The 13,195-nt window shown below is 52.3% G+C and overlaps 1 protein-coding gene across 1 annotated transcript in view; it reads left to right on the forward strand.

Moving 5' to 3' along the window:
* Positions 1-13,195, forward strand: part of SZT2 (SZT2 subunit of KICSTOR complex) — a 53,001-nt gene that overhangs the window by 23,906 nt on the left and 15,900 nt on the right. Inside the window, exons 25-49 of the mRNA XM_058808086.1 lie at positions 279-437; positions 1,052-1,256; positions 1,453-1,565; positions 2,028-2,286; positions 3,552-3,717; positions 3,802-3,894; positions 4,074-4,155; positions 4,287-4,568; positions 4,933-5,071; positions 5,310-5,426; positions 5,521-5,584; positions 5,946-6,131; positions 6,204-6,536; positions 6,662-6,851; positions 7,249-7,323; positions 7,482-7,620; positions 7,856-7,976; positions 8,215-8,344; positions 8,451-8,603; positions 8,720-8,822; positions 9,191-9,308; positions 9,538-9,649; positions 10,063-10,181; positions 10,637-10,801; positions 11,391-11,475. Coding sequence (XP_058664069.1) covers positions 279-437; positions 1,052-1,256; positions 1,453-1,565; positions 2,028-2,286; positions 3,552-3,717; positions 3,802-3,894; positions 4,074-4,155; positions 4,287-4,568; positions 4,933-5,071; positions 5,310-5,426; positions 5,521-5,584; positions 5,946-6,131; positions 6,204-6,536; positions 6,662-6,851; positions 7,249-7,323; positions 7,482-7,620; positions 7,856-7,976; positions 8,215-8,344; positions 8,451-8,603; positions 8,720-8,822; positions 9,191-9,308; positions 9,538-9,649; positions 10,063-10,181; positions 10,637-10,801; positions 11,391-11,475 — 3,708 coding nt within the window. The remainder of the gene's footprint in view (positions 1-278; positions 438-1,051; positions 1,257-1,452; positions 1,566-2,027; positions 2,287-3,551; positions 3,718-3,801; positions 3,895-4,073; positions 4,156-4,286; positions 4,569-4,932; positions 5,072-5,309; positions 5,427-5,520; positions 5,585-5,945; positions 6,132-6,203; positions 6,537-6,661; positions 6,852-7,248; positions 7,324-7,481; positions 7,621-7,855; positions 7,977-8,214; positions 8,345-8,450; positions 8,604-8,719; positions 8,823-9,190; positions 9,309-9,537; positions 9,650-10,062; positions 10,182-10,636; positions 10,802-11,390; positions 11,476-13,195) is intronic.

A 13,195-nucleotide genomic window follows, 5' to 3' on the forward strand; every position in this document is an offset into this window, starting at 1 on the left:
GTTGTTTGCTAGCTGCAGCCATTTGGACTGTTTTCCCAGCGGGGTGGTTAAGGAATGGATTAAGGAGGTTGCTAATGGGACGGTCTGGGAGAGTCCCTGCTTCTGGGCATTGGCACTGGTCTGGCTTCCACTGAGGCACTGGTGAAGGCTGATAGGCTCAGTTGAAGCTGCTTCTACACACAAAAAGGTAGCAGGAAATCTGCTCTCTTGGGAATGTAGATTGAGAGGTTAAGCTGTTCTCACTGGACAAAGGATGATTTTATTTCCTTTTCCTCCAGATGTGCAGAAGCTGATGGCTTGTGGATTGGACAAATCTCCAAAAGATGAGAGTCGATCTGGAGAAGATACCATGGGACCTGTCTGTGCAGAGCGAGTCAGAGCCGAAGAGGGGGATGCTGCAGTGCCATTGCCAACCCTCAGCATAACACCAGCTCATGGTACTGACAGCACCTTGTTAAAGTATCAGTATCCTTGCTATTCTTGAGCATACTGTTGAGCAGATTAAAGCAGGAGGAGTAGCAGGCTGCTGCAGCCTGTCAGCTCCTGCCTGGCAGTCAGCAGAGTTGAGACAAGAGGCACAGTGATGTTCATGGGGGCATGAAGGAGTGTAATGTGAGTTGGGTGCCCATGGCCTAAGGTTGATTCCTTGTGGGCGAGAAGGTTGCAGGTAAGATAGAAGCTGCTAGGAATGGCAGTAGTGGGCTGCACTGGAAAGTCAGTGACTCTCATTTCATGATCCAGACTGGCACTGTCAGCAGCACACTGTCTTAGGGAGAAGAGCACAGGTCTTGGGGTGTATGGGATTTGATTGCACAGCCCCTAGGGCAGATCAGGCATGCTCACAGTGATGATGAAGGGTTGTGCTGCTGCGCGAGGTGGTGGTGGTGGTGGTGATGATGGTGATGAGCAGTCATGGCTGTAAAGGGGATCAAGGTGGCCAAAGCACTGAGCTGAGTGGTTGGGTGCTGGGCAAGAATGAGTGGTGAGAAGCTTGAAAACCCAATATCTAACAATATCAGAGGCCTTTGTCTTAGAATTGTCACTTTTGCAGAGGTGAGCCAGGACGCTGGGGAGCAGAGTGGCCCCTCACGGAGAGATGTGCACATCTCCTTCTGCCGGCAGAACTCGCAGTCTGAGCTGGCCGAGAGCCGCCGCTTCCGCTGCCCCATTTACATCTACAGCTGCTCCCTGGAGCTGCTGCGGGAGCAGCTCGTCAGCCCACGGGCACAGCGCCCTCCCCGGGACATCTTCTTCAGGTAATGCCCTAGACAGAAAACAGAGGAGTTTCCTCGGCAAGAGGCTGGCTCTGGCCCTGTCTTCTTGGCTGGGCCTCTCTGCCTTACAGCAGCCACTGCCCGTGCATGCCCTAGGCTCTGCTTCACTGGCACCAGAGCCTTTTACAGTCTAAAATGTGCTTCACTGGTGCTAAAGGCTGTGGTTCCTCTTCTCCAGGTCCCAGTCTCTGGAGCGTCCTCCAACTGCTGCCTGGCTAGACCACAAGCACAAGGAGTTGGTGACTTACTGCACACTGCTGCAGGAGCACTCCCACCAGTGCTATGTGAAAGGTGAGCAGCAGCACAGTGGGACCTGTGGTGGGACTGGGGTTGGACCCTGGATGTTCTTCTAAGAAAGCAATGTCTCACTTTCCTTGGGATCTTACTCCAAGCAAAGGGAGGAGCTGTGGGACTGATGTACCACCAGGAGGGATTTAAAGATGCCTCTGTGCATTCCTTATGGGCCTTGCAGAGGCTGTTCTCAAACCTGTGGAGTGCTGTGAGGGACCATCCCTTCTTTGATGCCTTCCTCTCACCTTCAGGGTGACAGATGCCGTGGGCACTCTGTGTCACCCAAGCCAGGCTAACACATAGCATGGGTGCCCTGGCTGCCTCCCGTCTCCAGCACCAGCACTGACTCCAGCTCTCTGCTGGGGCTTGGTGAAGATCCATCCATATGTGCCCACTGCCTGACTCCCACAGCCTCACATCCTTGGATGCCATGGGATGCTCAAGCACTGTGTTTATCTCTAGGGCTGTTCAAGAGCCTTCAGCAGTCACACAGCATCAGCTCCCAGGACCTGCTTACTGCCATGGACTACTGTGAGGAGCTGCTGCAGGAGATTGACATCACCAACTTCCTGCTGACGGTGTGCAGCCACGTGCGCTCGTTCCGAGAGAGCCACCAGCATTTCCACACACACTCCAAGGCAGCCAGCTTCCAAGTGGGCAGCATGGAGCAGGAGGAGGAGCAGAGCTCTAGGGAACGAGGTGTCTTGGTCTCTGAGTCAAGGTAGGGACCCACCTCAGTCTTGCTTCTCTTCTTAGCATCGTGCCAGGACAAATCTTTTTTCAAGCAACTTTTAGTGCCTGCTAGAAGGAATGCTGTAGGGCAGAGCCACACAGAGGAGCAGACACTTACAGTGAGACATCCACCTGGTATGGTGTCCACCAGGACCCTCTATTTTTTACAATCTCTGATGACATCCATCCTTTCTCTGATAGTCTTGGCTCATTGCTGTCCCATCTGGCCTGAGCTGAAGGGCAGTTTGTTTGCAAGCCTGCAAGACTTGTTTCTGGAGAAATTATGCATCTCCTGCTGCTGCTTGACTCATTTGAGTTTGCTGTTGACTCTGGTGTGAATGACAGCTTTGTTATCCTTTTCTAATGAATAAAGTGTCTCTTTTTAAAATTAAAGCTCTTGGAAAAAATGCACAAGGGAAACACGAAGGCAGAATTGAAACATGCTAAACTTCTGTCCTGTTCCTTAGGGTATTTATGAGGTTTGTATGTCCTCTGAAAGCTTAAGGGAGAAAGAAGTGCTGTGCCTTAGTGTCTGTGAAAGAAACAGACAGTTTCTTTATGTGAATTCACTAGCATTTGTTGGGAATATCCAGTGCTATGTCATCTTGTACTGTAAATCATTGAGATGAGACTGTGATTTTGAAGAATTTTCAGTGTTTAAAAAGTAAGGTGACTTCAAGTGCTACTTTCCCCAAGAAAAACTGTGGCTTCCTTTTTCTTGTTGTTGTTTATAGGGTCTTATGAATCACCTGTCTGAATGCAAGTTGCCTAAACTTTTACTGAAGAATGTATAGCTTGTAACACATTGCACCCAGATCTGCCCCTGTATCACTAATTTGAGTACCATGGGAGTGCTTTGACCAGTCAACATCCCACTCCCCAGATTGCTTTTCCTGAGTTTTAGGGAATAATTCTGTCATGGAACTGCTGAGTGAGCATGGGCTGAGCTTTGCTGCCCAGACCCTGGGGTGTTGACATGTCAGGGGCTGTGATGTGTCCTGGACTGGCTGCTGGTAGTTGAGGTTGCTACAGACCTGGCAATATGATCAGCATGGTGAAACTACCTCAGGCCTGGCTTCAGACAGCAGCTGGGCACATGGGTGGCTGCTGGGCTGTGGGGTTGTGGGTGTTCAGATTGTGTTGACATAGATGAGGTTTGGGGAGCTGGGAGGTGGGATACTGGCAGCATGGATAACATGTAAAACTTGTCTTGTTTCTCAATCTGCCTGTCTGACCTGCCCACAATCCTGTCAGTGCTGAAATGGAAGACTACAGTGAGCAGGACTCCCATAACATTGCCAGCCCCACAGAGGAGCCAAAGAGCAGTGTGGGCACCAGCTGCTGTTCAGAATTTCCCCTCTCACTGCTGGAAATTGGACAGCCCTGCCAGGCACACCCAGACTTGCATAAAATTATCCAGGTGAGGAATGTGCAAGCTTGACCTGGCTTCAACAGGAGTGTGTAGAGCAGGATGTCTGTTTCATACTTGGGATTTCTCTTTTAGGAAAAATTCCTGGAAATTGGAAGTTTACATTTCAAGCCAGTGCCATCAAATCCTCACTATTTCTTCTACTGCCCACCATCAGCCAAGAAAGAGGTAGGCATGAGGCTGTCCTGGAGGCACCTGGTCCTTGTGGAGTAGCTTTTCTTGGTGTCAAATATGGATTTGAGGCTGGCAGACTCATGGGTAGACTTAGTCCCTGGAGCTCCCATCAACACCTGATGATGTATTGCTTGGCATGGTTGTAGTATGTGCCCTTTTTCTCTCCATCTCAGGAAGAGGCATCTCGGGATCAGGCAGACAGGAAAGGCAGTGAGGACATGGAGGGATCAGAGGCAGAAATGGCAGCTGAAGAAGGTAAAATTTGCTTGCTCTGTCTTGGAAAAGAAAATGTCTGTCCATGTGATGATGCCTTTCAGAGCTGGGTGTGTCTGGTTGGGTCCCAGAGGTGTGGACCTGGTTTGCTGACAGGGAACCTGTATCAACAGGAGCAGTGTCTGGGTGCTGCATTGCCACAGAGAGTGACCCAGAGCTGGAGGTGGAGTACCGTGAGAAGCTGGAGCATGAGTTCCCAGACACAGATTCCCTCTCAGACTCCAACACAGTGAACCAGGATGATGACTCCTTCAGCGTGCTGGGAGGGGACTCTCTCAATGAGCAGGAGTTCCTGGAGCAGGAGATGCCCCCGCTCTTTGTGCACCTGACCTGCTCAGTGAAGCTGTGCAGCCAGCACAGCTCCATGCCCGTGCAGTCCCTGCCAACCTGTCTAGGTAAGAACAATCCTTGCTGGGGGGTTAAATGGCAATAGGGCTTCTGTCAGGTCCCTGCTGGGTGAGCAGCCCCTGGAACAAACATGCTGTGTCTTAAACAGCAATCTCCCTGGACCAGCCTTCACTGTAAACCCCCAGGGTTTGCCATGATCAGACAAGGGCTTTTCCACCAGGTCTCCCACTTGCTGTGGGATTGGTCATGGAAGGTTGAAAGGATCATGGAAGATGATGGTGGCCTTCTTGAGCCTGTCCAGGTGTGTGTGACAGCCACCTCTTGCAGTCTCTGTACTTGCCACCAGGCTGGGTATGTGTGCAAGCAGAGATGTTTGTTGCTTGAGTCCCTTGGTTTGTGATCTCTCCTCAGGGGAAGTTCTGGGCTGCCTGGAAAGCTGCCAGGGCTTGAACACCATTGACTTGGGGGACCTCTGTGTGACCCTGGACATCTTTGTGTTGACACTGCCCCTGGAGATAGAAGTTGTGAACACAGACATCCTCCACAACAGGTAGGTGGAAAGAGGCCCAGTCACCCACCCTCTGTCTGCCCTAGCCAGACAGTCATTCTTGGCTCATCTCCATGTACTGAGGCTTACAATTCTTCTTCTCACAGAGCCCGTCACAGCCTTTAGAAAACGAAAATATTTCCTAGATAGGCTCACCTTCCCTAGAGATCCCTTTTGTGCTCTCTGTGTCTGTTTATTCTCTCTGGCTGCAAGGCTCAGGCTGCTCTCTCTCCGGTGACAGATGCACCTCTGAGAGCAGCGTGTCCTTCACGCGCTCTCCAGGGCAGCCATCCTCCTTCCGCTCGGACGAGGACATCATGCACAACCTGGAACGGCTCCCGTCCACTGGGGATGAGAGGTATGGCACTGCACAGCCCTCACTGCTTCCTTTTACTGCCTGGGAGCTGCACAAGTGAGAAGGACTGGTTGATTGTTTGTCTCTTCTCTGCTAGGCACCCTGCCCTTTCCAACCTCCCTGGAGTGCACAGGCAGGCTATTGAAGCCACCATGAATGAGGTAAGCCAGATTTGCCTCCCTGCTTCCAGCCAGAGCACTCAACTGCTCTTCCACACTTCCTAGCCTGCTCCAAGCTGCAGCCTGTCAGCTGAACTGACTGTTAGGCTTCCTGGTGTCACATAGGATGTTATCCTTGTGGTTCCCAAAAGTGTGGGATTACCCTGAGAAAATTCTTACTTGCAGTTGGGGTGGGCCAGGCAGAGCTGTCTTCTAAAGGCCTTTTCTTAGGTACATTCAGGAGATGAGGGAGCTGGGTGATGAGAGAGGCTACCTTCATCCTGTTGGGGCTTGGGTGAGAACGGGGGGGTGGCTTGCAAACTCAGGTCACCTGGATGTTGTTCTGTGTCCTTGCTGTGCTCAGATTCGCTGGCTCCTGGACGATGAGATTGTGTCAGCCCTGCGTCACTCGCAGGTCATCAGCACCTCCATCCTGCACAGGGTGGCCACCCACATCTATAACTCCAAGGGCAGGCCCAGCTGCCACAGCGAGGTGGTGCTGCTCCAGTTTGTCTTTGGGCCTGAGCACTCTCTGGAGAAGTTCAAGGAGGTAAAGAGAAAGCCCTGAGGCAGCCCCATGCTTTGCTTGCTAGCAGGATGCTTATTCTTCTCTGTGTTGCAGGAGTTCAGGAGAATGGCTCTGCCAGGCTACATGCTGAATGCAGAAGGCAACGACTACCACTACGTCTCCATCAGCCGCCTGCACTCCAGGAGGACTGCTCCAGAGCCTTCAGGGACACCCTGCTTGCAGCAGCCAGCTGCAGGGGGCACCAGGACAGGTGGTGGCCAGGAGGGGACCAGTGAAACAGAAGCAGAAGGCTCTGAGCTGTCACACCACACAAGCTGTGTACTCCCAGAAGAAGGCCAGGGTCTCTGGGAGTGGCCAGAGAGTGAGACACACATTGTGCCGGACACAGGAAACCCTGCAGGTGGAGGCAGCCACACACAGAATGAGGTGAGAAGCACTGAATAATCTGTTGGAAGCACTGAGAAGCTGTGGGACACTGATGACAAGGAAGCATGGTGGGATTTTTTTTCAGTGCCTGTTTTTCTGGTAATTTTTGTGACTTCTTTATGCAGGCTCCAGGAGATATGCTGAGACTTGATCAAAGCAGAACAACAGGCCAGGAATCCATGGAAGAGGCAGTTCCAGAGACAACCATACAGTCATTGCCATCATCATCCTCTGAAAAGGGAAACAGTGAGAAATCACCACTGGTGACACCATCTGCAGCAAGCCTGTCTGAGTCTGTAACACAGGGCAGGGAAGGTAGGAGCTGCAGTGTGGGCAGGATGTACCTCAACATCAGAAACTTTAGAAGGAAGAGGCCAGTTCTGGCTGTGACATACATAATATAACTGCTACTCCTGGTTCTGTCCCTAAATACCTGGATTAGTACCAGGACTTTGGTCTCTTCCTTGCCAGGGTGCTGGCAATTCAGTGCTTAACAGTACCCAGGATGCTGTGCTGCTGCACTGATACCCCTGATGACATGACTGATATTCCTGGTGACTTCAGAGTGGCTGTGAGAGCCCCATTCCCCAGCACTGCCTCCCCGTGGCCAGCACAGCCTGGTTGTCCTGTGGCATGATGTTTCTCCAGTGGATGGGGCATGTGATGGGGCTTAGCAAGTACTTTCATGGCCAAACCCCTCTTCTTTTTGCAGGCTCCAGCAGGCAGCGCCCCAGCCGTGTGCAGAGCCTTGTGTCGAGCCAGGGCAGCATGGACTCCGACCATCTGGGTGAGCCTGCCAGGGCAGGGGGGCACTGACAGTGACACACATGGGGGGCTGTGTGCCTGGGCTGGGGTGAGCCCTGAGGGCAGGGTTTGTGAGTGGCTGCCCTGCCCAGGGAGGAGGTGTTTTGCCAGGCCTAGGGCTGAAGTGAGGCTGCATTGCAGGTTATGATGGGGGTAGCAGTGACTCGGAGTATGAGGAGGCGTTAATGAGTGACCAGGAACCCAGGTGTCCCCTTATGCCGGATTTCTGGCTCATCATAAAAATCCATCAGGACCGAGTGGAGGTCTACTACCACACACGGTAAGGAGGCTCCCCTGTCTGACCACTGCCTCTCTGCACTGTGACCTTGTTGCCACTCACTCATCTCTGGATACAATCTCCTCCTTGCCCAGTCTGGGTGGGAAGTTGCAGGACTAGACTGGTGCTCTATAAGGGGAAAATTGACATCTTTTCTCACTGTGTTCCTGCTCCCAGCACCCAGTGATGGGCCCTGTCCAGGTGCCCTGCTGACCCCATCCTCCCTTTGTTCATAAAGCAGCCTGAGTGTGGAGAAGGCAGAATCAGCAGAGACAGAAGAGGAGCAGCCAGGGGAGTGCCAGAGTCTCAACCAGGTGGTGGTGAAGAAGATCAGTGAAATCTGCAGGGTTGTCAATCAGGTAATAAATCTTAAGAGGGCACTAACAGAGCTGCCAGTGATTAGATGGTTTAGATCAGAAGGGACCTCTGGAGGTTGTCTAGTCTGGGCTCAACTCAGAGGGTCTGGGGAGCCAGTTCAGCTGGTGGAGTCCCAGCTTGGGGGGTCACAGGAAAAGGGACTCAGTCTGTCCCTAACACTTCTTGTTGTCTTCTGTGGCTGTGCAAGCAACAGAAGCAATCTTTCCCCATCCTTTGCAGCGCTTGCTGCTGCAGGACCTGCATGACAGCCACATATGCAACTCATTACTGGTGGCAGAAAGTGAGGAGGACATCTGGAAGAGTGAAACACCCTATACTTCATACAGGCAGCGTGTGATGCCCACGGATGGTATGGATATTCCCTTAGCCATGCCTCAGCTGTAGTGCTACAGAGATGCCTAAGAAGGTGTTAACTTCCATGCTGTGGCCCCAGCTGTGTCCTATGTTCTTTACAGATTACTCTGTAGAAGAGAGCTACCAGCCCCGGGACTACCTGGCTGCCACCATGCAGTTCATGCCAGGGCACTTTGCCTGTGGGGTGGTGTGGAGCACACTCATCCACGTGCATTCACGCCTCAAGATGGGCCCCAACATGGGCGTCTCACGAGGTGCGTACAGCCCAGGCTCCTCTGTCCCCTGTGGCATGTCAGGAGTCCAGCTGCTGGCTGGATTGGCACTCCAGGGAAGGGTATGTGGGATAGCTAATGTCCCACATTGCCCACAGCTATCCAGGCACTTCGCTCCGTGCTCAACGCCTTCTCTGTGGTGAACAGGAAGAATATGTTTGTCTACCAGGAACGTGCCACTAAATCTGTTTTCTACCTCCGGTAAGAAGCCAGCGTGACTTGTTGGCCTTGCTATGTGTGTTACACAGACTGAGGGCTCCTTGGGACAGAAAGTGTCTGCCCAGCCTCAGGGACCGTGTTGTGACCAAAGCAGCAAATATCTGATTTCTGATGAGTCGGTCACATCAAGCAAGACCCATCCTGCTCTCCCTGTGCTAAGCCTTTACATAGGAGGAAAAATGGTGGCTTTTTTGAGGGAGCCAGAGAGCAGTTTCTCCACAAACTCCATATTCTAAGGACTAGTCCCCACAAAGTGTACAGGGGAGAGCAAGGAAGATGCGGATCTTCTGTGGATGTACGATGCTGTCATCCTTGGGAATGAAGGTTCTGACATGTCTTTCTGTATTCAGGCTGACTGAAACCACCCACAGTGGGAAGGTGTGGGAAGCAGAGAGCAGCCTGAGTGCATCATCTCGCTCGCTGGCACTGACACGCAGCCAGGAGCCCATTTACACTGAGGATCTCATGGTGAGTCTGCTGCTCTCTGTCAGTGGATGTGGGTGCTCATGGTCACAGGAGTGAAGGCAGCTCAGTAGTTCCAGCAACGTGGATTTTATGTGGGGTAAAACTTACACTAGAGATGTGTGGAGTGGGCAGCAGTGGGTGGCATCTGCCTGACCCTGCTGGCAGCCTGGGACAATGATGGATCTACAATTCATGTGAAACTACTTCCACATGGCTGCTTTTGTTTCTCCAGGGTTCTCGTTCCTCTCTGGACACTGCCTCATGCCGTAGTGTGGACTCTGCCCGCCCTGTGGGACAGATAGACAGACACATCCAGCTGATGGTCCATGGTGTTGCCCCAGCAGGTATGTGTTAGAGCACCTGGCAGCAGAACTGTGCTGATGTAAAGCAGAGGAACAAAGCTCTGCTCCCTGCCCTCTTTGCTTGAAGAGAGGAATCTCACTCCTGAGCAAATAGCTTTTCCCTAGCCCAGAGCTGCTCTCTGTTCTGTGTGGTTGAAAATATAAGGAAAGGATCTGTAGCCCACAGTGAAGCCTCCTGTGAAGGAGTACATTTGTCTTTGCCTACTGCACCAGCAGTCTTCTGTGATCATGAACCTATAGAAAAATATGTCTGAAGAAATTGATGGTGGGGAAAGTCATGTTCCCTGTGGGAAGTGTGTGAGGATGGTACATCATAAACAGGGAGGGAGAGGTGGCTGTAATCATTCTTACTGGATGGGGTGAAAAAGCTGCTGTTACCTGTGCTCTCCTGTCAGGGCCTGAGATCACAGACGAGCTGGTGAAGGTGCTGCGCAGACGCCTGGATGAGGCCACCCTGGACATCATCACTGTCATGCTGGTGCGGAACTGCAAGCTGACCCCAGCAGATGTGGAGGTACCTCACTGCCTAATCTGCTCTACTCATCCCAGGGCACTGTCCTACATTTTCACCTATCTCAGCTGCTCCTGCCCCAGGGGCAGATTGCTACATCCTGTTCCCTGCTCCAGTGCTTGGTCAGCATTAACTGAGGGATGTACTGTGTGGGTGCCAGGGTAGCTGGGAGATTCCCTCTGCTGGTTTTGTAGCATGTGTGTGTGCCCTCCTTCCCACACCTTGGAATGAATATCTGCCTGCATCTTGGGGCTGTCCGGGGCAGGGCCAGGAATTGGACTTTGATGATCCTTGTGGTCCCATCTAATCAGGATATTCTATGGTCTGTCTCAGGGCACTGTCTAGAGTTCTGCCCACCACACTTCTCCCTTTGCAGAGCCAACAATCATTTTTATCAGTATTAGAGCCCCAGGGCAGGCTGCTAGTCCCAGCTGGGTTTTAAAGGCTCCTGTGTGCAGTTTATCCAGCCCCCCGGGACGCCGCCCACCGAGGTCCTGCAGTTCTCGCTGCCGCCCTCGGCCGCGCCCTGGCTGCACGCCGTGGCCCATTACCTGCGCCAGAACCTGCTCATCTTCCTGCACACCCCCAAGTACACCGATAGCAACGTGGAGCACCACTTCAAGGTGAGCAGGGCTGGGGCTGGGACAGCAGTCTGCCCACCTTCAGCTGCTGCTGGGGGTGTTTGTTGGGCAGCTCAGACACCATGTGGCCAGCTCTGCCATGGAGGGTTGGGGAGAATCTGACACTAACTCCTGAGGCCTGGGAGAGTTTTACAGGACAGCACATCCTGATGAACCCAGACAGGCCATGCTGTCATGACAGGCAGTTGCTGTGCAAAAAGCAGCAACTACAAAACTCATGCCCACAGTCATCTCCCAGGAGCATGGGAGATGACCCCCTTTCAAAGCTGAACCTGGCTCCTTGCATGGCTCCCTCAGATCTAAGGACTGAAACATCAGGATTAATAAAAATTTGGGAGCTGCTACCCACTCCTTAGCATGGCCATAGTAAAGACAGATACGTAGTGCCACATAACTCTGTATGAACTGTAAGATGTTCCTTCACCCAGCAGTGGTGATCCCTGTGTTGGCAAGTGTTTTGAGTAGATCTAGATTTGATTCTACGGGTTTGGGAATCTGCATATACACAAGCCTCTTTCCGTTTAAGGCAAATTCTCTAATCTTTGTCAGTATTCTTCCTTGTTCTCCTTAGCACTACTTCAACCACAATGGGAGCATCCCTGACCAGGATCTCTATTTGTACAACAAGCCAGGTGGCCAAGGCACTGGTGGAAAAGGTATTGTACTCACTTCTTCTGAAACAGGGTATGGGGGTGTGTGTTGGGAGGTGTTTCCATGCTGGAGAGCTATGAGTGATTGAGGAGGGTCAGTGCTGGGGGAGTGTGTTCCTCCATGGCTGCAAGGTGGGTAAGGTGTGTGCCTGAGGCTCTGCACACCTCTGCACGTGTGGCAGAGCAAAGTAAGGCCTCCCACAAAGCAACTTGCTAAGCTTGACCTATTGCTGCAGAAAGCAGCTCTAGACACAGCCAGACCTCAGTGTGGGGCACAGAGGCTCCATGGGGCTGGAGGTGGGGGCAGTTGTGGCAGAAGCCTTGCTGCAGAGGGAAATCTGGGTGTGTGTGGGCCATGTCCTTGCTTTTTCTCTAGACTGCTGGAGAGGGGATTGGGTAGGGCCCACCCTGCAGCAGGTTGGCAGGTTGGCACATCATGTTTTGTCCAGGCCGTGTGGTCTGTCACCTGGCCATTGTGTGACTTGTGCCCCTCGTGCACTGTTTGAATGTTCTTCTGTTGTGTAGGTACCATGTCGGACCTTGTGCAGCACCTCTTTCCACTCTCTCACTTCCAAGGTAGCACCCCTGGCTCCAAGTGTTACTCCATCTCCTTTTCCCATGCAGCTCTCTGGTCCCAGCTGTTCTTGTTTTCCTTGTGTTGTGGCTTCAGCTCTGACTCCTCTGTATGTTTGTGTGTGTATGTCTATAGCTGAGCCCTGTTTCTTGCTGGCTGGATAAAGGAGCAAACAGAACCTGTTGCCTTGAGGTGGCAGCTCAGTGATTCCCAGCTTGCAAGCAGTGAACTCCAAAGTCCTGCATCTTTTTTTCCCACAGGTCCAAACAGGCATCTCTTCACTGAGGAAAACGGGAGTCCTGGTGTTTCAAATGTCATTGATGCTCCAGGGTGTAGCATCTTCACTCTCCCAGTGGCTGTGTCCTGGTGTGGGGTGTTCCCTTGCTTAGCAAAGGGCTGGAGTGACCAGGCACTATTAGATGTGTGCTTTGTAATCCAGTGACCCTGGGTCAGAAGGGGCTCAGAGACCGCCACAGATGGGAGATAACAGTTCCCCAGCACCCCACGTCCAGTGCACCAGGCAGTAAGACCCTTGGCAGCTCTTGCTGACGTACCTCACTGAAGCAGAGCAGAGATACAAAAATGGATGTAAAAGGGAAATGTGCCAGAGGCTGAAGAGACCGAGTGTAGGAATTTATCCAGGAGAAGAAAAGGGGAATGGTCTATAATAACCACATGATCATTCAGCCATTTTTGTGGGCCTAGGGCCAACTGCCAAGGCAGAGTGTTGAGGAGTTTGTGCAATTTACTGCTTAAAGAAAGCAAGTCTGGTTGGTAGAGCTCATATTCACTGTCATGTGGGGCAGATTTCCTGCTCTGTATTGACACCCATATCCTGCAGAGCTGCCCCGCTGCAGCAAGAGGCTCTGTGGGGATTGCTCATAGGTGTAGTTTCCTTTCCTCAGTGTGGATGCACATGAGCTGCCCTCTGATTTGAACCTCTCTCCTTTGTGAGCATCTCTCTGATCCCAGTGCACTCTCCCTTGTGTCTGCTATGTCTTGGAGGAAAGGTTGCTGCAGAGCTTGTGCTTCACAGGGAATGATGGACACTGGGTGGTTGTGCTGCTGAGCCAATAGGCAGGGGCTGAACTTTTATCTGCAGTGACTCCAGGCTAGTCCTGGGTGTGAGCCTGCCTTAGCCCCAGTCCTGCC

This window comes from Ammospiza caudacuta, chromosome 7 (assembly GCF_027887145.1).
Source record: "Ammospiza caudacuta isolate bAmmCau1 chromosome 7, bAmmCau1.pri, whole genome shotgun sequence".
Classification (NCBI taxonomy): domain Eukaryota; kingdom Metazoa; phylum Chordata; class Aves; order Passeriformes; family Passerellidae; genus Ammospiza; species Ammospiza caudacuta.